The 26,088-nt window shown below is 41.9% G+C and overlaps 1 protein-coding gene across 2 annotated transcripts; it reads left to right on the top strand.

Annotated features, from left to right (window-relative positions):
* Positions 1-677: 677 nt before the first annotated feature.
* GOLM2 (golgi membrane protein 2) lies at positions 678-25,668 on the top strand. Of its 2 annotated transcripts, XM_080395018.1 has the most exons (10): positions 678-1,321; positions 7,828-7,882; positions 8,892-8,994; positions 10,084-10,174; positions 11,085-11,229; positions 12,114-12,194; positions 12,560-12,658; positions 14,102-14,275; positions 19,895-20,062; positions 24,265-25,668. In XM_080395018.1, the coding sequence occupies exons 1-10, from the start codon at positions 995-997 to the stop codon at positions 24,336-24,338; spliced, it is 1,317 nt and encodes a 438-aa protein (XP_080251144.1). In that variant the 5' UTR covers positions 678-994; the 3' UTR covers positions 24,339-25,668. The 2 variants fall into 2 exon arrangements, with proteins under 2 accessions (XP_080251144.1, XP_080251145.1); XM_080395019.1 differs by lacking the exon at positions 19,895-20,062 and having other exon boundaries at positions 682-1,321.
* The last annotated feature ends 420 nt before the right edge of the window (positions 25,669-26,088 follow it).

Raw genomic sequence — 26,088 nt, 5'->3', positions numbered from 1 at the left:
GGAAAAAAAAAAAGAGAAGAAAAAAAAAAAAAGTCGTCTGTCTCTGAAGCAGTAAGAACTTGGCGTGCCTGACTTTGTCAAGATCCGCTTCCCCTTCCCCTCACACACGGGTGCTGTGAACTGACCGTATCGCCTGACGCTGGAAGCCACCTCAAGTGTCTCAGACTAATTGTCTCTCCTTCCCCTGTGAAACATGCGCCATGGCAACAGATTTAACAGTTTGTGAGGCCATCTGATGAAGAATAAATGCTTTATCCGTGTATCATAAAGTAAATAACTAATTCCCTCACATAACTTCAGAAGCACACTGCGTTTCCTCAGGAAACACCTTTCAGGAGAAACACTGAGTGGCCTGCTCTGCTTCTCCCCGCCGCCAGCCGCCCGTTATTGCGGCCCAGCCTGCTCCTCTGGGCTGCAGGTGCCGCCGGTGTGTGTGGGGGTGTGTGTGTGGTGTCGGTTTAGGGGGAAAACGTGGCACCGGCGGTACAACCCCGCCCTCCCCGGCACAGCAGCCCCGCCCGCCCTCGGCGAGCCCCCGCAGAACATGGCGATCCTCTGGCGGCGGGAAGCTACGCTCCCGCGAGAGCGCCTCACGCTTGTCTCGCGAGAGGCGGGAGGCGGAAGGGGCGGGGCGGCGTGCGGAAGGGGCGGGGCGGGCGGCCCGCTGCCGGCCGGTGAGGTGGGCGGGGCGCCGCGGTGGCGGCTCCAGCGCAGCGCTACGGCCTGTCCCTCCCCGCGGGGCGGGAGCGGCGCCTGGGCCGGCCACGGCAGCGCGGGCAGAGCCCAGTCCCCGGCACGGCGTCCCCTCGCCCCGCTCCCCTCGCTGCCCCTCAGGGCCCTCCGCCGCCGGGGATGCGCCCGGCCCCCTGGGGCAGCGCCTCCACCCGCCGCTCGGCTCCCTGAGCGGCGCCCCCCCGGCCCGGCCCTGCTTCTCCCCTCTCAGGCGCGGGCAGAGGCGGTGAGCGGGTGAAGCCCCCGCCCGGCGGCCTCCCCCATGGTGGGCTTCGGGGCCAACCGGAGGGGCGGCCGTCTGCCTTCCCTTGTCTTCGTGGCGCTGCTGGTGGTGATCGCCATCCTCGCCTTCAACTGCTGGAACGCCTCGTCCCGCCAGGCCCTGCTGCAGGAGGAACTGGCCGAGCTGCAGAGCCAGGCCAAGCGCACCGAGGTGGCCAGGGGCCGCCTGGAGAAGAGGAACTCGGACCTGATGGGCAAGGTGGATTCCCACAAGAAGCAGCTGGAGCAGAAGGAGGCCGACTACAGCCACCTGAGCAGCCAGCTGCAGGCCAGGGACGGCCAGGTGAAGAAGTGCGAGGACAGCAAGGTAAAGTGGAGGGGGCGGGCGGGCCTGGCGTGGGCAGGGGGCTACGGCCTGGGGGGGGGAAAGAGCCCCCGGAGCCCCAGGCTGCGGGAGCTGGTGCCTCGGGTTTGGTTCCTGTTGGGACCTTTGCAGGGTTTCTGAACGCGCCCCAGAAAAGAGCTGAAAATGCCCAGCAAAGGCAGCGCCTGTGCTAACGACGAAGACACCGAGAGCACACAGTTTTCCAGACGGCTATTTTTAATTATTTCTTTTTTTTTTTTTTAGCTTTTCATCTCTGCTGAGATCTTTTATGAGCACTCGAAAAGCTATACCCAGCTTTAAAACTACAGTTCCTCTAGCCTCAATGAAAATGAAACAAGTATCATATTCAGCTGTAGCACCCTGAGCTCGCCTCTCTCAACATGCCTGGCACATCAGAGTCTGGTTTTTATGCAGCCAGCATAAACTTGGGGGGGGGGGGGCGGGAAATTGCTGCTGACATACGTGTCATTTTCCTTTGCTGCAAAGAGACAAGCAAATGCGAAATTCAGCTTGCCCTTTTATGTGGAGGTGGCCTGGGGATTTCCTTTGTTGTGGAAAGGAAAATGAGTGAATGCACCAACTTTTGCTGTTCCACTTTAATAACCATCACAGGCAACTGTTACAGAGGAGTTAAGCAGACAAGTTTTTTTTACTCAGTCGTGTATGGTGGTGTGTACTCTTATTTGCATGCAGCTCATCATTCTGCTAATTGAACGCTGTTTATCGCAGTAGGATTCATGGAAATACCATGCTCTCAGGGTTATTACTGGCTGGGTTTGTTTTTCTTTCCCTTTCATATCACACCTTTGATGAACAGTGTAAGAAAATATGTTTAATTTGCACAGAAAAATCGCAATACATGCCCAATTACAGTTAGATTCCTTCAAACTGATTAAGTTTGTATTAAAGTTATGTTTTCTTTCCTACTGAACTATTAAAATTAAGCCATTTGTGTATTCAGCAAACAAGGGTTTTTAAAATTTTTTCTGAGATTAAATGTTTAATTAGGCTTTTTATGTCAGTGGTGGATACTGGTGTTCTCCATTGGAAATAAGTGCAACTAACACTGCTGTGATAAAAAATATTGATACTATAAGATCTAGTTTAATTTATAAATAAGTATTCTATACAGATACCAAAATAGTTAAGTCTGAGTACAAGCTCAACTCAAAGTGGTTGGACTCAATCTTAAAGGTCTTTTCCAACCTAACAATTCTCTGATTCTAAAGAAATCAGGTTTTAACAAAGATGCTTCCCCTTGTAAAAGACAGAAAACTAGTAGTTTTTGAAACTATTGGGGGTTTTGGTTTTGGTTTTTTTGGTTTTTGAAATTGAACTTTTACATGCAAATAGGTTTAGTTGTTCATTGCCCTCTTCAGTAAAAGCAAGCTTTGGAAGACGGGAGTAGCTTGGAAAAGGAGTTGAAACTCCCTTTCTCAGGCTGTTGAGGATATTAAAATAACATGAGTTCATGGCTAGACTGGACAAATTAACAGAGAAAGTAGATAAATGCATTGAAACTGCCTCTAAGCTGCAGGCTGTTTAAGTGGCTGAGGATATTCAAGGGAAGTTATATAGGTGGGTGCTTGTAGTATGGCTGTTCTTATGTAGGTGAAGTTGATTTTTGTGTTCCTGTTATTTAGCTTGTGCTTGTAAGGCATTATTGTAACTGACTTCCAGGTATAAAATGCCACTGGTGGTATTCAAGTAAGCTGTTAATTATTGGGCTGCATGACAGGGCTTGCTTTTAATACAAGAAATTTGTATTTGGGGGGGGGGGAAATCTGTGATATTTTACTGTAAGGCAAGAAAATGCAAGTGCGAAGTCAGGATGTCTAGCCAGGGTTACTGGGAGCCAGAGCCTGTTTTGATGCATGTGGTACAAACTGAGGTGCTGTTGAGCTGCACCTGCCTGCTGACCACTTTGTTGTTCTCCATAAATCCGGCTGGTTTTTGAATGCTCACAGCGTCTGGCAGCTCACAGGGCTGAGCAAGAGAAATGTGACTTGTAAACCTCACAAATTAATTTTATACTTAATTGTTTGCATACTGCAGTATATGCCCTGGATCTTCGTTCTTTGTTCCAGAAGCTGCCATTTAAGGTCATGTGAGCTTGTAGCTTTTGAATATCCTCTCTTCTTGTGTTCAAAATGTTCAGTGTGCCTTAATAGGCAAGAATAGCAGTATGATTTATCAATAATCAGGCAAGAATAGCAGTATGATTTATCAATAGCCAGTCACTGTCCCTTTCTCTTTTCCTCCCATCTGAGCTACTGTCATCTTCTCAGTGGTAGCAACCCTATTTTTTTCCTAAAAAAACCCTTTAAGTGACTATACTTTAGAGAGTAGAGAATAAAGCTCTATTTTAGAGAATAGAGATCTGTAGCTTTATACCTACTCACTATTCTTTTTTTTGTATCTGACCAAAAAAAGGCCTGAATGAAAACTTTTTTCTCTCATAATTTGGCAAGGATGTTCTTTGCACAAACTGTTTTTTACCAATGATCTTAGTCCTTCGTGAAATGCAGGAGCTATAATAGAACACAAACACTGGTAATTCCTGGGGTATCAAACATATGTAGGCTTATTTCATAGAAAACTCATTTGAAAGATGCTACTCCGGTGGTTGTCATAGCGTCAGTTCTGCTTTATGCTCCTTTGTCTTCATAAGAGATTCTTTATGATGATGAACCTTGTGGTCATGTAAATTGAGTGTGCATTTCCCAGCATCGAGGCAACTCAAATTTCTGCAGGCAGCTTTCTCCTGGCTCAGTGGTATCTGTAGTCAAGTCCAAACCCTTGTCTCTCTCCTCCCACCCCCTGCATGCGTAACAAGCCAGTCACGCTGCACCAGAATATTGTTTGCTCTTATAAGCAGATGTAGTTGCGTGAACTAGTGTATCGTGTTAAAAAAAAAAAAAAAAAGGGAAAGAAAAAGCATGAGTTCTTGGGAATTCTTTTCTTTTGCCACCCTGTGAAGAGCTCATGATGGTTTGTTGGAGCTTGGAACAAACCAGAGGAGTTCTCTGGGGAGGCAAACAGGGGTAGGGGTTGCCCCAGTGTGTGGGGAGCTTGTGCAGGCAGAGGTAGCACTGGTTTCCTGAGTACTTCATGCTTTTTTGCAGCAAAAGGAAACTTTTTTTTATAGCTTTATGCATCCCTTTGCAATAAGCTCAATAAAATGATTGAATAGCAGGAATTTGTGGTGGAATGCTTCCAAATGGCAACCATCCAGCATGTAGGGGTTCATAGCTTTGTATTTGCTATCGCAGCCCTTGGGAGCATGCCTTTCTCATTCCAAAGCTGTTGCTGGCAATGCCAGGTGTGTAATAGAGTCCTGCCCCTTAGCTGGTGCCTAGAATTGGTGCTTCATAGGATGAAACTGTTTAGTAAAACATCTTTGGGAGCAGCTGGCTATGTGCTGTGTTGCCAGGACTCCTTGATTGCTCCTCAGTTTGCAAAGCTGTAGCTTTACAGCAGTGATGTTGAGCGCATCTTCCAAGCTTACCACATGTTCCTGATGATCAGAGGCATTTCAACACTTGTGCTAACTGCGTGATGATGGCACTGTCTATTGTGAAAAAGGCAGTTGACAATAGGAGAAGGATCACGGGACGGTGGCATACAGAACCCTTGTGCAAACAGACTTTTAAACAGCTTTCCCGTCCTGTTCCAGCACATGCCCTAGCAATGTGTTGGGAACGTCGAGGCTGGTGAAGCTGTGCAGAGGAGCAAGGACTCGTGCTGCTTCAACAGCCAATTCACAGGGTGTTCTTCCTAGATAAAGAAATGACTTGCAGGAAATACGGCTGGATGTTTATAGCTGGCCACTTAATTTCATCAGAAAGCAGTACCACCTGTGATCTGTCCTGTCACATACGGAGATAAGCTCCACTGTGTTTACAACTTTTTTCTTACGTTGCCTTCCATTATATGAGAAGCCTGTTACAATTCAGACAGCCTCGTGTGTACGGAGCGCCAGCATGCACAGGATTTTTGGTATTTTTTTTTCTGGTGCAGAGCTCATTGGGCTACAGAGAATTTCTTTTATACATCCCGACTGTTTTGGAAAGGATCTGCGAAGCCACTGAGAAATAGGACCTGTACAAATAGGTCTAGACTCAAGGAGGACACAGCTCAGAAAGAACTGGACTTGCGCCATGGTTTGTGGAGTGTGTTTTTTTGCATGTGTAGGTGGAACAGATCCCATGAATCATAAAAAAGCTTCTTCCCTTTCTGTCCTTCAGATGAGGGATGTTTGCTGTCAGCTGAGCTGTTTTGGATATAAATTCTGTCACTTTTCTCTGAAACTCAAAATCGCCAAAATGAAAGATTGTGTGATGAAACTGATGCTGTCTGCAAACCGAGCTCCTGTTAACAGACAGGCAGCCCTCCCCCAGCCCATTGCAAGTCAGATGTTTTATAGGATGAGCAGAAGCAAGCTGGTGGGAAGGCTTTATGTATGATGAATTCTGATAGATGAAGGTTTGAAAAAACGGAACCTGCTACTCCCCAGGATCTCCTGTGTAGATTTATTGGGTTCTGGGACAGAACTGCATTAGAGTGGAAGACAGGAAAAATTTGGTTTATTGCCAGTTGCTTTGCAAAATAGGGAAAGATACTTCTCCATTAATGCTCAATAAATCACTCCTTTTTGTGTCTGTTCCCCTGTCCTGGTGTCTGTTCGATGGAGAGCTGGCAAGATGGGCGCTGTTGGAACAGAAAGGCTTGGTGGTTACTTTTGTCTTGTGCGCTTCTGTGGAGTCTCCACCTCAGGGGTTACTTGGCTTTTGAAATAAAGCACAGGAAGTCCAACAGAGGCTTGCATTTAATTGAGTATTGTTCTTTTTGCATCCTGTAACTAGAGTGCCTTAAAATGTCTTGGTGGGCAGAGCATGTGTGTAACCGCTTCTCAAATGCGAGGCTCCCTACCGTCGAGAAGGCTCCGTAAGTGTCCCCATTGGGTATTTTTATGTTGTGTTCTATGCCAGAGCAATGTGGTCAGCGTTCTCAGGTTACCAAAAGATCGCATCGTCTGCCATTCATTCTTTTTTTGGGAAGACCATTGTGAAGTGGCTGGGCCTTCCACCCATATGTTGGAACCATGGAGGTGGTGGTGCCTCTCCGCACTCCAGAAACCCTCTTGGCTTTTGTTCTGGGCCCTGGGGCAGGGTTTGCTGCCAGCACTGCCCGCGTGTGCATGGCTGCGAGGGATGAGCCAGGATACTGCAGTCTGGCACAAACAAAACTCTCGATGGAGCACTCTGTTTCATAAGGAGCCTCTATTATGTGACTGGAGCTGTTGGATGCATGCCTCAGTGTACACTGTGTTCTGCAGAAAATCACGATTTCAGCAGTTCTGCGGCTGTAGTTCCTAAAGTTATAACTGCCTTCCTCAACCCATATGGGACAAATGGAAGCAGACAGCTTGGAGTTTGAGTGCCTCTTTTAAAAACAAAAACATGACGTGAAATATTTTTAAAGAAATGAATCATTTGGTAAAAGGGAAGGTAGAGGTGGGCAGAGGAAGTCTTGAAATAAGGGCACACGCGTGTCTCTGTTTGTTTTGACAGGAAATGTAGGTAACTGACTCAGACACTGAGGTGCAGAATCTGTGTGGGAGTTGAAATAGCCTGGATGTGTGTATCCCGCATCAGAGTAGGTGTGGTTGTACTTTGTGCTGGTATTCCGAGAGGTAATTCTGACCTTGTAATCCAAGAATGACAACCCTGTTTCAGCACCCTTTCTAGAGTTACCCTTTATATCGATCGTGAAACTGCAAGAAAAATAATTGCAGCATCAGTGTTGTCTGATGATGGTCGTGGATTTTTTTTCAGCCTTTCTCAATATGCTCTGTATGTGCATCTTTCTCTTAATTTCTGCTGTTATTTGTCTTCATACCTTGTCTTGTAAGACAAGAGAAAGCATCTTTACTTAATGACAAGCATTTCTTACCTATTGTAACTGCTATTTTTTCCTTACTAAAAATACCAAATTAAAAGCTGTTGTGGAGGTCTACTGGTGTCAGATTCTCTCTTAAAAATGTGTGTTATGAATATTAGGTAGCATCACATAAAAAATTTACTTTAAATATCCATTAGGTAAAAATCGGTTTTGCTCATGATGCTGTGTGTTTATTTTTATGCACTTATGCTATGACATTGAAAATTCACAGTCTCCTTCTGCAGTATCAGAATGCAGCGTGTTTATTTTAGTCCTGGCAGAATCTACTTTTTTGATAGAAATATACTCTGGAAATAAATTTTAAGTCCTTGTTAGCAAAGCCTGAATACAGTGTTTAGGTTGGTGATAATCACTTATAGATAACTAAATATACACATATTTACAAGAACTTTGTATGTTTCATTCTTATAATCCTTTACATACATTGTCTTTACAATGAAAACAAATGCACCTGAGTCTTTGTAGTCTAAACCCTCTCTAATTTGCTGATTGTCTATATTTATATAACCATTTCTTCCTTTCAGATTAAGCTGCAGAACAACGTCTCATATCAAATGGCAGACATACATCGTTTAAAGGGTAAGGAATTTATGGTCAAACGGTGATTTGGCAGCCTTTGAGGTTGTGTATTTCTTAACTGCCTAGGTACTGTAGGACACGCTTAAAATGGAAGATCAAGTGATGTTGAAACGTTGCATAATGTGAAATTTCGTTGTATTTATTACCTAGTCTGGGGAAGTGTAGGGTTGGTTCTTGCAGGCTTTGCTCTGCTGTCTGCAGAAAGAACACATGTTCTGGCACTGCTTACTTCCAAGATATTAGAATAATTTTCATGACCAAATATACAGCTTAGTATAGTTTGGATCAGCAATGTTGTGATACTTATGTTGGGTTAGAAAAGGTCCAGAAAACATCTTGTAAGGCTGTTACATGCAGAGGTGATTACAATGCCTGTAATCGTAGTGTGTGGGTTTCAAAGTGACCTGAACAGCTAGTGCCAAAATTTGAACATACTTGTTGACAACATACTTGGCATTTCTGCCTGTTTCTATGTAGTTGCAACTTAAAATAGTAGGAAGCTTAACTATTTGTAGCCTGAGGAGCAGGGAGAAGAACTTCTAGAACAATTGTGAAGACAGGAAATATGCGCTGGTTTTATGGATAGTGTGAAGGCACCTTCTTTTGTACACTTACTGCAGCAAAAGAATATTTGACCATCGTGCCTAAGTAATCTAGCAGTACTTTTGCGTTACTCAGAATAATAGAATCTTTCAGGAAATTAAGGAGATTTGCTACAGATAGGTGAAATAGCATTGTGTAAGTCTTCTGAATGAAAAGGTAAAGAAAAATGTTGGGGTTTTGGCACAGTACCAGAATTGTTCTGTAATTCATACTGACATCTGGCATCCGTGAGTAAATTGGCATCTTTTTCAAGTTAGTTTAATAATCTTTGAAGTATATCTAGAAGAAATAACATAAAACTTGAGCAAATTTTTAACTTTTACAGCAATATGGAAAGTTGTATCCTCCATGGGGCCTTTTTTCCTTATGTTTCTATATTCATGTTCATTTTTGCTTTTTGGTCTAGAACAACTAGCGGAATTACGTCAGGAATTCATTCGCCAGGAAGATCAGCTTCACGAGTACAAGAAGAACAATACTTACCTTACAAGGAGACTGGAATATGATAGGTATGTCTTCAAGAATGTTAGTAACTGTGGGTGTGGGTATGTGTAATGGAAGTCTGTATTTATTAAAATGTGCAAATTAATCCTATTTCTGCTAATCCTCAAACTTGAGTGTACTTGCTTGGTGATGTAACTTTGACCTAGCTAGTTGTTTGATTTTGAAGTTCTATTTTTTTGTGTTGTTTTTCTCCTCCCCCCAAAGTGAGACATGGTTGAAGTAAAATCTGCATTACTGGAATTGTTCAGCGTTGGATGATTTTAAGTCAATGCATGGTTTTTTGTAACGTGGAGATCTTAGTTAACAAATACTTAGAAGAGTTTAATTGACTCAGTTCTGTAAGCTGCCAGGGTTGTTAATTGCTGTCTTTATAAAAGTCCAATTTTATTTTTTTCAACTAAAGTTGAAAGCATTGTGTAGATTGAAATCTTAAGTTGACCTCAGTCTTTTAAGGGGGGTGAATTTTACCTGCAGAAGCAGGGAGAACAACTACTTCTGAAGCTCTGAGGAACGATGGAGATTAACGCTTGAGAAAATGTTTGAAACTTTCATGCACAAAAGAAATATTCTTCATGAGCTGTGTTGAGTCTTGGCAGGTTTGTGGGAGACAGGATTTTTGTTGAATTGGGTTGCTGTCTGTGTGGCTTGTTAGAGAAGTTGGGACACTTAGTTGTGTCATTCACATCTTGTTATTTGAGTTGGTAGCAGTAACTGATAGTAGTAGTTGTGCATCTTCTGTGTTGACAGCCATGGGAGATATATTGCTTTCCTAGTGGAATTAACATATGCTGACAGATTAACTGTGAAGCTTGACTTTTCCATTGCTTTCCACATTTTGGAGGAAATGTGTTCAAGGCCATTCTGTTTATTTTACTGTTTTTCTGCTCTGTCCCTATTTTTTACAGTTCTGCTTTCTTTCTGTATTCAGTCCATTCCCACTCCATACACATTCCAGGACAAGGCTTTTTGGACAGACTATTCTAGTTATATCTCAGGTTTGGCTTTTTGTGCCACTTCATATTTTTCCCCCGTTTTATTGATGGGAGAGCAGATCCAACAAATGAAGTATAACTAATAATGTGTTTCTAATCAAGTCTGCAGTGTGGGCAGCAGATCAAAGAAATGAGACTGCAACACGAAGAAAACATGAAGAAATTAATGGACCAAGTTTTGCGGGAACAAAAGGTAATGCACAGCTAAGTTTCTCTGTTGAATTGGAAGAGCTCGAAGTCTGCTGTTTGACTCGGCATTTCAGATATATGGAGGCCTTGGACATTTCTGCCCTAACTTTTCATTAAATGCAGTCCTGAGCAGCCCTAAATGGGTATTAGCGTAAGAACATCTGCCTGTTTTGCTCAGTCAGTGAACTGAGCCTTGAAGATCTTTGCTCTGCTACAGCCTTCCTACATGACATCATTGCCGAGGATTTCAGTTTCTTCTCTGTAAAATGGATATTACTTTTACAGCCCTCCGGGGTAGGATCTGTGTTCTTACAGCCTTATATAGGTTATTGCAGAGGGGAACGTGATCTCTACTGAGGCCTCGAGGTGCTAATGTGATGCAAATAACAACGGTATTTAAATGGTATCAAGGGTGTAATTATACAGTGCAAGCTGCCAGTAGAATATGGGCCACCTTCCTACAAACAGATGAAATAACCTGCTTTCTTAAAATTTCATTTCCTTACTTCGTCTCTGTTTACAAACATTTCAAATAATAAGGCAGGCTTAAGGTAGATTTCAATCAGATCTTTTCTTAAAATTTAGAATTGTTTCAAAGTTTCTGACCAGAGGCTTCAGGCCAGTGATGTCTTAACGGGTTTGCGTTATACTGAAGAGCTACGTATGCCAATATAAATGCATGCAGCTGTGCTGTATTTTACATTTGCTGTTCAGTTATGTGTCCATACTCTTATGTCCCACCCTCAGGATTCAGGTTTGTATACAAAGGACTTCTGCTGTTGTTGGCTTTGGTGATCATCTAATTCATAAATGTGATTCTGCTTACCCAAAGTAATGTTGAATTTTGAGGGCTTTTGTCCTTTAATTTTTAGGAATGTGCTTAATATTGGTTCTCTGTGAATTTATTCTAACAGGCCACACAAAAAATGCAGTCGAGTAAAGACACTGAAGTAAGTCCTAATAATGATGACCAGGCGATATCTAAGACTGTTCCAGAGGCAGAAGATAAAAACACAGTAAAGAGTGAGCAGCCTTCAGATCATGCTGTAAATGGCAAAGGTATTCCCTTTTTTGCTCATTTCTGAAAATGGACCTGTTGTGCTGTGTCCTTTGCTATCACACAGGCTTGTGCATTTCTCTGGAGTAGAACAATGATTTCTTTGGCTCAGATAACTTGATTAACTGCATGTGATTGTACTAAGTTAAGAGTTTATAGATATCCAGATATTGGTGTGTCTTTTCTCTGGGTCCTTTTGTGAAAGTAGTCTATTGCACGGATATGTGTTCACTTTGTTGGTTTGTTTGGCATCTTCCTCCTCATGTGGCCAATTGTGAACAGGGAATGGCCTCTCTGCTCCCTGTGAGGCATCTCAGGGGGTGAGCTGGGGAAGGGGCACGTTGTTGGAGAGCCAGAATCGGCACAGAGAAGGTGGCTGGAAGTGAGGAGCATTGAAACAGCTGTGAGAGGTCTCTAGCTGGGTAAGTCAGCAGGAGCAGTGGGGACCTTTTGTTTCCAGGAGCTGTAACAGGAGGCTCTTGGTGAGTAACTGCTGCAGTTGTTTCCTCCCTGTAGGCCTCTGCAAAAGGCAGATGGGTTCCCTTTGTTTCTACTTCTTGTGCTGCCAAATCGGCACCTTTTTGTATCGGTTCAGGGTCTGTTGCAGCCAGTTTCTCACAGTAGGCTTTTCTTACCCTGCTACCAAGAGCAGTGCATCTGCTTCCCACCCTTTTCTGAAGGTTGCACCGACTTTGGGAGCACTGCTCCAAAGCAGTCTTCAGGGACTTTGACAGCACGATATAAAGAGTGTTGTAGTTGCATTATCAATATGGGACATGTTCTGTGGATAACGGACTTTTCTGGCCTTAGAGCCTTCCACAGGAGGGAATTTCACTGTCCACACTTAAAGGTTAATAAGACAGAATATCCTATTCTTGTCTTACAGAGAAAATCAAACCAGGAGGAGATGCAGGCATGCCTGAAATAGAGGATAATGACGCTGCTAAAGCTGAAGATACTCCCACTGGTTAGGAGAAATATTCTAATACTTTCGTATTTGGGTTCTTGGTGGCATATATATTCTGTTTGAATACTATGTGTTTCATGGGGAATGCAAAGTTTTAAAATCTGTCTATGGTAATAAAATTCAAGTGGAGTGTGAAATCGGATGATTTTTACTGTGCTTTAGAAGTTTGAATTCTCAAAACTGAATGCTTCTGTAAAGGGGGTTTTGGCTTGTTTTTTTTTCTTTCCCCCCAGAAATCTTGTATTTCATATGTTCATCTATGGTTTAAAAAACATAAAAGGACAATGGAGAAAAAGTTTACAGGATTTAGAGGCAGACCTGCCTGTTTCATATTAATGCTTTTGTCCATGTATATTTTTTTTTAGCTTTAAAGAAGCCACTTATTTCAGCTCCTAAAAGTGAAAGTCATCAACCTGTTATAAATCTTCCAACGGAACAGCCCCATGCTCCAAACCTGGCACCAGGTAAAATTCTTATTAGCAGGTGACAAGTCAGTGTTTTGTAGGAAGCTTACCATTTCGTATCTGCTACCCTGTGGTGAATGTTAGATGTACGTGGCCAGCCCTTTATTTCCTGTTTGATGTGGTTACGAAAAGAAAAACAATGATCCACTTCTGCAGGATGCGAGGTTTAGTGTGTTCTTAGTCTGGCTTCCTGAGGCACAGAGGTTGCTGGTTGTACTCTCCCTCTTTGTTGTTGATGCCCCCTGCGCACCCCCCCCCACCCCCCCAAGTAATCTCTGAGCCTTTTGACCACCTTCAGCCAAATTTGAAAGTGAGACGTTTCAAAGATAAGTGTTTCAAGGTATCTCCACTGGACAGAGGACAGTAATTGAAATTAGTGCTTCTCCTTAGGCGTACTAATTAGACAGGGCTGCAGCATATCAGGACTTGGTTGTTGATCTCTTGGTAGCCAGTTATATTCAGAGAATAAATACTGGTACTGTCACTTGCTCAGTGTCCTCCTGTTTCTGTGACCAGCTCACTTGAAGGTGATGTGGGGGGAGGTTTAGGACATGAGAGAACTAAAAGTACTGCAGTGAAAGGGTTTAGAATTACAGTTTGAAAGAACACAAATCCATAGAAAATACACTTAAATGTAGTGCTCGTGGTTCAAGTCACTTTGCTTTAATGTCAAAGAGAACATTAAGTTAATCTGCACTGCAAGTAGCATGTTGAAATACTGTCCTGCTAAAAAAGATTAAATATAACGTACTCATTGTATATTTGTGACATGACCAAATAGCTTGAAGTTTTTTGTTATGCCCGTTATTGGTTCTCTTGAAAAAAAGCAGCAGAAGTATTTCTTAATTTCTTTCCTTTTGCAGTGGATATGTAAGCTGATCAGAATACCAAAATTAGTGAGCTCAAAGTCTGTATATGCATTTAAAGATAATTATTTCCAAATGTCAAGTCTTTTACATAGTTCATTTCTTCTCATTGTTCTGAGGTAGTCCTTCATTTTGACTTTTATTAATGAGAAAACGTAAAAGATAGCAAGTGAAAAGCTTGCTTCATTGAGTTTAGTTTATCAACAGAAGGTTGAAGTGAATTTCAAGGGGACCACAGTTTCCTGTATTCCGTGGTTATGTAGTCCTGTGATTCTGCTTATTATTTTTAGCATAACTTCTGTGACCTACTGCAACCTTCTCCTCAGATCTTAGCTCTTGAAACAATAAATGATGCTTAGTAGATTTGAAAAGCAGAATCAGCAGGAGGATAAAAAAAATATACGTAAATGTATTATTGTTCTGGGCTTCATCAAGCACTTAAGTTCATACAGAAAATCAGCTGAGAAGGTAACGACCTAGGATTGATTATATATAAAAATGTGATTGTCTTTTGCAGTAATGTTATAGTCTTCTTTTGGAGCTATGTAAAAACTGAACACGCTTCCTCGTTCTGTAGGTTTGCACAGTGACAATGACGGAAATGCTGATATCGCAAAACAGATACCTCCAAATTCTCTCCAGCGCTTAAATTTTGAAGAAAATATGGAAAATCAGAAAGAACATAAAATTGAGACAGACCATATAAAAATTCCAAAGGGCAGAATTAGTGACTTGCAGAAAATGAAGCAAAGTAAGTTGGCCAATACCATATATACTTCAATGTATTAAGAAAATCACTTTTGTTTTCAATCTGTAATAGTGCCTGTCTGGAAAATAGAAACCATTGGAGCTGGGGGCCTTCTGGAGGGTAAGCCTAAAAAGAAATGCGATATGCTACTCTGTAAAAGATATGCCTTAATGTGTCATCTTTCATACATATATATTTTCAGTCATTAAGTTATTTGCTTATAGGAATTTAAAATGCTTTTGGAAATTACTACACATTTAAATAGATTAAGTCTTTTGATATATTCATGATACTGAGTTATTTATATTCATGCTGTATTATTTGACTTAAATACGACATTTCGGACAGTTTCATAAGAATTCAGCCTTTACGCGGGGGGTCTCTGTGGTGGTACATGTGTATTGGCCAGAAGTTTGTTCTTCTGTGTAAGGGAATTTTCCAAAACCCTTCTCTTCCATGTCTGCTCAAGGCAGAAGCCGTCAGACAGGAGCAAATAATGAATTTATTTATTGTGTATGCTGGTGGTAATACTGCTGAGGCTTAGTGGGCGGGCGGCACAGATACAGCTGTCCGTGTGCTGTTGTGTTTGAGCGGTGTCTCTGCCTTGTGGCTGATGCCATAACGTCGGGAGAGTTTTATGCCCACAGTGTTTGATTTAGCGTCTTCCTGTAGGAGCATTATACTGAAACAAGTTTCTTATGGTATCCATGGAGATACTATACTCCTAACTGTTAGTATAGAGTGCTGACTAGGTATACCTTAACCTAGTTATTTTTAAAGAACTAATTCCAGTTGTTCAGCATTTGGGTGGAGAAGGGGCGTTTGTGCTGAAACATCTTCCTCCCCCCCCCCCCCCCCCCCAAATAAGAATTTTCTTTATATAGCTATTGTAAATTCAGCTTGAAATGTCTTTGTACTCACAGCTAAGTAGTTTTCATTTAGGCTTTGATTTCTATTATTAAAATCTGTCTATACTCCTAGAGAGGTTGTTACATCAGAACAGCCATCTTCAGAGTCATGAGAATTGGGAGGAGGAAAGGATTCTACAGTCTTCTGCCAGAAACCTGTGTTAATGCTGTGGGTCAGATAAGCAGTAGGACAGAAATAGCAATTCTGTTGAATCATGAATTGGTTTCAGTGATCAAGGAAAAGAATTCTGAAATCTAGGGTCACTCTTGGGAACATGCAACTACATTTTGTTGTAGAAGTTTTAATTTGGGAAGTTCCCTTAGAGTTCAGTTGTTGTGGTTCCTTTTCATGGTCTAGAATTTGACTGGTGACTGTAGCTTGGAGTAGTTGCAGGAAAAGGTGTTAATTCTGTAGCAGTACCTTAAACATTCCTTGAATAACAGAGAAGTAAGTTTAAAATTATACTCAATTTATTCTTCTAAAACATTTTAGTTGCTGCTCTGAAGCAAAGGTTGAATTAAAACAGGGCCTGTGAGGATCTAGTCAGATTTGTTAGCAGGTAGCTGTCGGGTGTGTGTCAGCATAGAGGGGTCTACAGAGAGGAGGGAGTTCAGAGTGTTCTCTCCTTCCTCCCCCTGCGCCCTTGTGGCCCCCGAGGCTCAGAGGCTGGAGCCTGTAGATAAGTGCCAGACCTTATCAGAGAGGTTTAAGAAGCTACCTGCAATGGTTTCTGAACCATGAACAACTTCGACAGAGGTACCATCGTACCACAAGAAGACACGGCTTTGAAAAGTTGATGAAAAGAGGATTTGAGGAGTTCTAGAGACCCAGCAGCCCAGCTTTGATACCTGGAAAGGTAACGGAACAAATTCTCCATCATTCTGAATATAACATGGCCAGTGGTTAATAGGAATTTTTCAAGAACAGATTGTGTCAAAGTGACGTGATCTGAAATGTATATGTTCAATGCAATGGAAACAGCAAAACCTGGAATGTCACTTGTCATAGGCAAATTAATGGAGACCTGGTCAGAAATAAACTGCTCTTTGGTGGGTGCAAGACTTTAAGAAAAGAAGGTATCACCAACAGTTTTATTTGAAAAGCTTCAGTGAGGGTTACAAAGATGCCACCCCTTGCTTGGCACTGTTTGGTATTTTGAGTGCTGGATAACAAACAGTGTATGAGATGTAGTTTCAGCAACATAAAAAGTTTGTAAACATAAAAGTAGTCCACAATTAAGAATGGAGAATCACATGCTCAGAGTAAGTAACAAATAGCAAGTGAGCAGTAAAATTGATGTGGTCGACAGTGGATATCAGTCACTAACAAATGTTTGAAGTGAGGTTTTTCTTCTGGGGTGTGTTAACAGGAGCATCAATTAAGATAATAAGGTGGAGTAACTAACTCTGCTTTACCTAGTGCTTGTGAGGCCATCCTCTGGCTTTAAATATCAAAGCTGGAAAGAATTCAAGGGAGAGAAAAAAATAAATAGGGTTTAGTGGAGGGAGGGGGACAGGAAGCTGTGAAAAGACCAGGGTTGAAGAGGTAGGGAATGGACACCAATTCACTGTTGTTTTTTAGAAATGGATCTTCAGGGAAGGCTTCAATTATTTTAATATCGCTCGGGGATCTTTCCGATTAAGTGGGGATAGGTGTATTCAAAATTAGCGTGCAAGCTTTTCTTCCACCCTGTGTATCCCAAGATGTGCAAGGCTAGGTTATCGAAGGAGCTTCTTGAAGATCCCGCGCTTGTCTGGCTGAGTGGCTACAGCCGAAATGACAGAGCTTTGTATTTCAGTTGCTGGGGTTTTTAAATGGATTGGCTGTCTTCCCTGGTTATGGATTAAATGATGGGGGGAGCTAGCTTTGTAGGCAGGAACAGTGGATGAGATGTCTCCGTTGTAGGCTGTGAATGGGTACCCAAGAGTCAGTAATCATCAATGATTAGTGTTTTCTCATTGCTCCTTCATATTTGGAATAACTTCGATGATGGAGTGAGGGAGAGACTTCCTCTGTCACGTATGGAAGCAGCTCATCTGGACTTGTAGAAGATTTTTCTCCTGATTGGTCAGCAGTGGCTGTTTGGAAAGGTCTGTCAGTGATAAATTCACCCCTCTGGTACAGAGGAGCCCAGCTCTGGCATGCAGCTTCTGCTGTCGACAGTGGCCTGGCTGGTGTTTTGGCTACTGAGTGCTTCAAAACTTGCTGTGCATCAGCCTGTGGGATGAGACCAGTGACCATCAGTGGTCAGGCATATCTGCCCAGTTTCGGAATTGGGGAACATCTTCCCAAAAGATGTTACCTTACTTTTTCAATCTATGCTATTAAAAAAAAAAACAAAACTTTGGTACAGAGATGAGCACCTTGCGACCGTTTGGTTTCAAAGGAAGCAGAACCTGAAGGTGACTGCAGCAGTGTCACTGTGCTCTTACCTGGCACCCTGGAAAAAGTTGTGTGCAGCAAACCTCTGGTCCATGCTGCTGTTTAAAGTTGTCATGTAAGCACGTCCTTAGTCATGAGTGTGGACAGCTGCTCAGAGTAGTGTGTTTATAAGGATCCAGCTTTGAGTAATACCCCTTGTGTCTACTCCGAATGCATTTCAGCAGATGTTACCTGCAGCTTTTAGCATCAGTAATGTCCTTATGGGGCGTCCCGTGCTGTCACTAACCTCTTGTGCTTAATGACATGTTCCACTGTGCCTCAAACAGTCCATGCAATGCCTGCATTATGGACTGGCTCATGTCTGGAGTGAGTCAAGAGATCCACGATGCCACCAGGACTCCAGATTTTCTGTCTGTTTCAGAAAGCAGTTGGTGCATTGCTGGCTGGGCCTACCAGCAACTCCTGTTCTGGTGTTTGCCTGAAGTCTTGGTATCCCAAGACTGTTATCTGGGCCTTGTGTCAGAGTATTGGTGCTCTTTGGTACACCTGACTCTGCACGCACAGGTGGCGGAGTTGCTGTCAAGACTGCCTAGCCCAGAATGACTGCTGCTGAGTTTGTGAGCTCAGCTCTTCCTCCCTTTTGAAACAGCTCGAGCTAAAATACCGAGCACTTAAAGCAGGATGAAGCACCTATAGTGCCAGAGTAGCTGCATCCTGAAGCTGTGCCGGGACCCGAGCTGGCCGGGGCTGTGCTGTGCGCTGGGGTGCTCACACGAGCTCCGGCTCACAGCCCTCTCTGGCCTTGCTGTGTTCCCTGGGATCTCTTTCTAATATTTTAACCTTTCCTTCTGTCAGGTTAAATTTATTCAGTACTTGTTTGTCATGGTATTTCTGGCCTATCTACAGGCTTGTTTCTTCTGTAAGTGAAGTGCATTCAGTTGTCTCTCCATAGTTTGTTTTATATTTAACGTGTGTGAATTGAACGGTTCTGTCTGCTTTTTATAGATAATGCCGTGTCTGAAGATACAAACAACAGCAAGGATTACTCAATTAGAGATGAAAAGAGAATGAATAATATATTAAACTGCTGATTTCTAAATAGATCATAGTTTCTTCTTGCTTATTTTATGAAAATAACTGAAACTTCTGTTTCTATACATTTGAGCTGCACTAGATTTTTTTCTGCTTTTCTTCTCTATCCAGATAAGCACTGTGTTATTGTTTCTGTCCTGATTTTTATAGACTGCCACATATGATTGTTTTCATTGGTTTAAGAAATAATTTCATTTTTACATCTGCCCATTGTAACCCCGACCTCTTTTTTTAGTCTTAATGTTGAAATCATATTCTCCAGTTTTACTTCTCTGCTTAATTGCTTCTACTGCAAATCACTTAACATCTGCCTCAGCAGACTTTTTATCAGTCTGTTTCCAGTCTGTAAAGATTGTATTGCACTTTAATCCTATTTTTTTTCATTTATACATCATCCCTCCTGAGTTGTATCCTCTGCAGACTCAGTGTTGCATTCTCTAAGCAGCAGGCAAGCAGACTGAACTGCATTGGACTTGAACAGATCTCCTTGTATCCCATTAAACACCAGCTCTGAACTTGACATCGCACCATTAATCTTTCATTGTGTGCTTGGTTGACTGTCTAGTCATTTCATAGTCCCAGCTAATTCTCATTTTTCTTGTGCATTGTTTCAGTATCTGGAACTAGTCTTAATTCTTTGCTCGGAGACAAAAATACTAGATTTAGAAATTTTGAAAACTGTTAAAGCTTAATAGGAAACCAGAGTGTAAAGCCAAATTAATTAGGTAGTTAAAAAATAATCAGTTCAGAGATGCAAGGCAGATCTTTACTGGTTTTTTACCCTTGACAGTGTGGTACACACTCTGCAGACATTACCGTATACGAATATATTGCTCCATTGTGTGCAGAAAAATGCCATTCCTCCTGAGAAGAACGTCCAGATAGAAAAGCTTCCACTGCAATGCTCTTCAGCATTGTAAGAAAACTTTTGTTAGTGTTTGTAGGTAATGAAGATGGGGCTTTCTGTTTGGATGCTTACTCTAGCTCTCTTCTCCAGAGAGTGAAGCTTGTAAGAGTCCCGATTTCACAAGCTCCAGCTGCTGAATGACAGAGTACATCCTTTTGCAGAGGTGTTCCCTAAGCCTTGTTCTCCCCCTGCCCAGGCCCCTTCCCTTCTACCCCTCTTCTCCAGCTGAAACTATACGAAACCCCGACTCTCTTAACCCGCCCTGCTTTTGTTTAGAACCTTCCTGTTTCTTTCCTCTCTGCTTCTGACTTAATCCTTTGCCTACTTCACAGGCCGATTCTTTGATGAGAATGAATCCCCTGTTGATCCGCAGCAGGGTTCTAAACTGGCAGATTATAATGGGGATGATGGTAACGTGGGTGAGTATGAGGCAGACAAACAGGCTGAGCTGGCTTACAATGAGGAAGAGGATGGTGATGGTGGAGAAGAAGACGTCCAAGGTGAGCTTGGGCCTTATCTCCATCCTATTGTAATAAAATCCACGCTGAGTTTACTTGTTGAATTTGTGTAAAGCCTCGCTATTTGTAGCTGATCACAAATTTCTAATAAAGAATAAATAAGCTTTAGGCAATCTTTAAAATTTGGTTTTGCTCTCCGTTTGAAAGCAGTGCTACAGCAGTTTGCAGCGAGGAGATTCTGATACCTTATTTCAGTTCTGTATACAGTTTTAGCTAGGAAAATCGAGACACTTCAAATTTTAGAAATGGTTTTGTCTAAAACCCCAAATCTGGTATCTAGCTAGTTGGGATGCAGTCTTTGACGTAACTAAAGCAATTTTCAAATACAGAAGCGTAGTTGGTTTTTTTTGACTACTGCTTTTGCCACACCTGCCTTGAGGTGCTATGCAGTGAGGTCTCAGTTAGCAATTTTAAGTGTAATTTTTGTGCACTGTACACAGATTCAACAGGCTTCTGGTTTTCCTTGCTAACCAAACTTCAAAACCCGTTAAGCTGGTGCGAGCCTAATACCTGTCTGTGCATGTTCACCACCTCTTGTTCTGCATGCATTTCAGTGCATCGCCTCTCCATTGCTTGTCTGCCATGTATCTGCCACGTTGTCTCCCATTCTCTGTCTAGTTTGGTAATATTTTGTGAAAGGCTTGCATGTCTATAGGGTGAAAATGTTTATGTAAACGTACACAGTATTTCTAATTAAAAGGAAAGTACAAAATAGAGGGGAAAAAAAACCCAAAAAACTGATAAACGTTCTACAGGCACCCTGATTTTCATCCTTACAACGCAAGTTTTTTAGCTCATAGTTCTTCTGGCATGTATTTAATTGGTATCCAAGGATAATTAATGGGAAAAGAGGTGAAAAGCAACTGATTTCTGTGGGCATGCATCTAACTGCAGCGTCAGCATTTTTTGGCTGGGCTGGTAGTTTGAAGCTCATAAACAAGCAAAAGAAAAGTATGGATCAGAACGCTGGGCAATTAACTAGCTTACTGGTAAAAGTGAAAAGTCTGCTGCTGCTCCAGACGTGGCCTGTTTTGTTACACTCTTGCTCAAAACTAGCAGCAGATTTTAGTCCCTCTGGATTGGTAATGTCCGTTCCTCTGGATGGGTGATTATTGGGTTGTAATCCACTTCTAAGTGAAGGTGTAAAAGTATATACAGCTGCTTCTGTTGATGCCGTGGAAGTAGGAGACTTGCTTCTAATGATTATGAACTCATAATGAAACGGAAAGTGCGGTATGCCGTGCATGTTTGTGTGTCTAAGCTCTGCTCTGCAAATCGAACCAGTTGTGTGGGTTGGGTGTTTCGTGTTTTTTAGTTCAGTTCCCTTACCAAGCAGTGGGTGATGCCCAGCTCCTCACCACAATAGATCCTGAACTGGACTTCAGAATAAAATTCCTGAAGTTTTAACCAAGGCCACGTAGCTGGTACCGAGTCTGTGCTAACTTCTGCCGTTCACCTCACTCAGCCTTCGGGCTGGTCTTCACCTGCAGCCATCATGCTGCGTCGCTCAGGCATGTGGGACGAGGTCAGCCGCCCGAGCGATGCAGGGATGCGGCTCCTGCTGTACCTCAGAGCTCCCTGCTGGTTTGCTTATCGGCACAAATTCATGGCTGTGGTGGCCTTCACGGGGAAACTAATGGCTTTAGGTATTAAAAGTTAATATCATGTATGCTATAAACTGTTACCAGTAATATGAATGGCGTTCCTGTATACCACTTAGAAAAGTGTGGGTGTAATATAGTCTTAAGTGGTGAAAAATGGTAAAAAATTGTAGAGATTGTACTTATGTAGCTTTTTATGCAAGGGATATTTGAAAAAATAAGAACTGTACCTGTAAGTGGCCTCATAAAACAGTTTCCCATGTAGATGTGGTACCTGTCAGTTCACTGCTGTGGTGGCTTTAAATTTGGACTTGGTGAAAATCTTTCCTGATCAACCCCTCTGTATATCTGTATAGACATAATGGCTTTAGTATCTGGTAGTAAAGGTTAAAGAGTGACTTCTGGAAGCCTTTTAATGAAGGATAGTCAGAGCAGTGTATATTACTAGCTCACAATTTTCCAAGCCCTTTGTTATGTTGTTTGTAATAAATTGTTGACTTGATTTGAGATATAAGTCACACAGCATGGCAAGTGGTACTTCCAGAAGTAGCATTTTTGAAAATGTGTCTGCTTTAGTCTTTATACTAATTTGTTGGCAGGGTAGGAGAGGGTAGAATTGTGGGGTTTTGGAGGGGGCGTGTGGTTATAATTGTTTAGGGAGGGGAAAAAAAAAATCTGTCCAAAAACTATTAGAAAAACATCACATGGTTTTGCATCAGGCTAGAGCAAAGCATGTGGCATGCGTAAACAAAGCAATTTAATTAAACGTGTTTTTTCTGTTGCCACTAGAAATGTGTGGGCCTTGGATTGAAATGATCAGAGGAAAATAAACAAATTTGTGAGAGATGCTGAGGTGAATGTCAGTATCCAGGCTGGCATTCCTTCTTTCAGTCCACCTGTTTGAGATGGAAGGTGATATTTAAGAGTTGTTGGCTTCTACTGTAGTAAATATGTTTTTGTGGTGTCTGGGTAGTGGAGGATTATATAAATCAAGTGATACCCACATGCTGTAGTAGGAGCTTCTTGCCAAACAAAAGCACATGTCATGTAGATAAACCTCAGCCTGTTGCTGTCGGGAGCCAGGTTACCATCGGGTGCCCACCTCACTTGCAGGCTGATGAACAATTGTAGAAGAGTTTCAGACAGTTTATCATCTAGTAAAAGACTTGGTAAACTTAAACTCTGCTTTTCATTCCTGTGAACAAGCATCTTTCCTGAATATAAAGGAACACAGCTTTGAAATGCAGGAAAAGCTTATTAATTGAAACAAGTTTTAGGGCTTTTTCAGTCATTGAGGGAAGAAGGCTGGGGAACCTCACAGGAGAGATCTGAGTTACGGCAGGTAGAATGCAGAATATTATCTTTTAAAACATCACTTGAAAAAAACCCGACTGAATATGCCTTTTCTTGATGGCTGTTTTTGCATGTGCTATAGTAAATTATTATACTGAGGACGCACAAGGGGGTTGGGTTTTTTAATTTCTTTTATTTTACTATTTTTCATGAGGCTTAAAAATGAAAACCCAAGGAATCAAAGTCAAGTAGGACAGAGTAGAGCGGTGGAGAGAGACAGCAGTTCTGGATCTGAAAGACAAGACAAAACATCTTCATTCTTAGAGTCAAGGACAAAGCTGTGGCTGGGAAAGATGTGGCGTGCCTGAAGTGGCCACTTACAGTGTGTTGTCCCTGCCCTGCTCTTGGCTCCTGCTGTGTGTTCCCTGGCTGAGTATGCAGCTATTCTGCAATTCAAGAGTAGATGTCTTGACTGATGGGCTGAACTTTAGCATGCGGGAGCCCGGCCAGATGGGTTTGTTTCAGTTGTGAAGAGTAGTGGTGAAAAATGTATTGTTGATTCTTCAGCAGCACTGAGAGAGGGAACAGGGATTTCCATTGATAAGAGGCTGGAGAAGGCTGAGCGCTGCCTTTTATGTTTTTAAAAGCGTCTCTTCAAGTTTTACCCGCACGTGTGAGATAGGAGATAGCAGTATGCAAAAACGTTGACAGCAAAGTCAATTCCAGCGTTAGTCAAAATCCCATCGCTGACAAACGGGCCGTGCCACGTTTGTCCTGAAGGTATCGTTGTTCAAATCTGAGAAGTAGCTGGAAAAGGTGTTACCTTAGCCTGGAGGGTCAGGCTGACTTCCCTGTACTAGTCCTGCGAGGCCCCCAGCCTTTGTAAAATCTTACAGCGTGTTAACTCTAGAACGGGTTAAAAAATGGCAATGTAACTTCCCAGAGTAGTTGACTTTGTAGTTGGGTTTTAGTGGGAGAGTTTAAAACCTTTATAGGAAGACTCTCAAATTACAGTAGTAAGTTTAACTAGTTCTGCGGTCTCTTAAGTCAATAAATCTCTGAAACACGGTTGCAGTAAAGCCAAAGATATTGTCCCAGAGTGCTGACAGCTGGACTTGTAATCGCAGGCCCATATGCCTTCTCTGTATTTTCCCCGATGACTTCATTCCTGTAACCAGACGAGGCCAGTTCAGTGTGGATGTATGCATTAGCAGCACGTTCTGGGAAAGTATGCTGAAATATTTTTTCAGTAGTGTCACATCAGATTTGACTGGAGTATTTTAATTGCAGATGATGAAGAAAGAGATCTACAAAATGACCTGGTGGATTATGGCAAGCCACGCTTCAGTGACGGTGTGCTTTAAGGCCCAAATTAAGCAGGAAATGTGGATGAGAAGAGACCTCAACTGAGGAACTTGAAGTGCTGCAAAACTGAACCATTTTTACTTCGGTGTTTCTTAAAGGAAGCTGATATTAAGTGATGAGTATACTCAAAAGTCAGCGATGTAACAGAAGAAACCAGTTCTGTACATATGTACATAGTTGTACTATTGGAAATTGTATTAAAACTACATTTTTGTTGTTACATTGAGCCAATTACTTAGACTGTATCTTATCTGTAATAATCTTTACATTTAAAACAGATACTATAAATACGGGCTGAATTGTTTCTGCAATTTAGAAAACTTTGTAAACTGGAGAACTTGTACAGTTTGTATCTCATGTAACAAATACGTGGAAACAATGTACAGCCAAAGGACTCCTTTTCTACAGTAATACCTGTATGAGCAAAAATACTGCTTTTCTCACAAGTGCTGTGTTTTTGTATTTTGCAGGTGAGCTATCAGTTGAGAATGAAAACTGAATGTTTAAAAAATTGCTCCTTCCTTAGTGTAACTGAGGAAAGGCTATGACAGTCTTCAGAAGCAAGTACCATTTTAATTCTTGTATACAATGACCAAATCTCATAGCTAGAGCTGGAAATTGGTGATATTAGAATTTTAATAATTTGATACATCCTGGTAAAGTTGTGTAACTAATAGCTTATTTTAAAAGGTAATATAAATAATCCAGCACAGCTTGTAGGAAATCTTTGTGTATGTGTTAAAGAGAGCAAGTGTGTTAGTGAGAAACAGAGAAGTCCACAGCAGCTTAGTCAGAACCGTGATGGAAGGAACAACCCTTTCCCTCGGCAGACATGTCGTATGCACTGTTTCGCTGTCTCGAGAGCATCCATCCTGTGTTGCAGTCACTCAACTTAATTTACAATTTAATACTTTGATACAGATCTCTAAACATCTGCCATGTTCCATGCTTTGATTTTCTATATTGGAAGGTTTGTAAGTTTGATACTTTTTGTATTCTGTGTTTAAGCACTTTCTGAATTTTATGGAAATGATTCTGTTGATCTGCAGTAGTGGAAATTAAAGTTATTAACCCAACCTGCTTCTCCAAAAGGGCTACTGTGAAAAGAAATTATAAGGCTTATGACATGAGTGATTGTACTTTCTCTCTGTACTCAGGTTCCAATTTGAAGTAACAGTTAAGGTTGCTCGATGCCAGTTCAGTGAACCTTTTAAATACATTTCAACAGTCATGCAATTTTTTAATTTTTTTTTTTCTACAGGGATCTTCTACCAATCAGTCTTAAATATACAAGAAATAAACATTTCAGATTATGCTGATGCATCTCAAGGTTTTGTTTTGGGTTTTTTTGTTGTCATTGTTTAAGGCTTGAGCTCTTCCATTCCATACTTCTGGGAGGCAGATGGGGGGGAATAGCCCTTTGCATGGTGTGATGTGCTTTCAGTTGAAAATAAAATGCTGAACCTGCTCAGAATTAGATACCATACTAATACCACGCAACAAGTATGAACTTGTACCAGGATTCTAAGAATAGCAGTCTTCAGTAAATACTGTATTTAAGCACTACAGTTCTTTTGTCTTAAAATGTAATTTCACCCTGAATTAGGTGTTAACTTGATTCTTCTAATGAAAGCAACATTTATGGGTTCTAATAAATTAAGTTGTTTAAAGTAAGTGAGGCTTCTGGTTTGGTTTTTTTTTTTTTTTCCTTTTTAAATTTGGATTAACTCAGGGCTTCACAGAAGTCAC

Source organism: Falco punctatus (genome assembly GCF_963210335.1).
Source record: "Falco punctatus genome assembly, chromosome: 7".
Lineage (NCBI taxonomy): Eukaryota > Metazoa > Chordata > Aves > Falconiformes > Falconidae > Falco > Falco punctatus.
This window is presented reverse-complemented; position numbering and strand designations above follow the sequence as displayed.

Bases quoted from the DNA above. Each gene is read 5' to 3' on its own strand.
- GOLM2 (XM_080395018.1), top strand. From the start codon at position 995: ATGGTGGGCTTCGGGGCCAACCGGAGGGGCGGCCGTCTGCCTTCCCTT. The intron at 12,659-14,101 runs GTAAAATTCTTA...CTCGTTCTGTAG, and splicing joins TGCTCCAAACCTGGCACCAG to GTTTGCACAGTGACAATGAC. The intron at 20,063-24,264 runs GTGAGCTTGGGC...TTTTAATTGCAG, and splicing joins TGGAGAAGAAGACGTCCAAG to ATGATGAAGAAAGAGATCTA.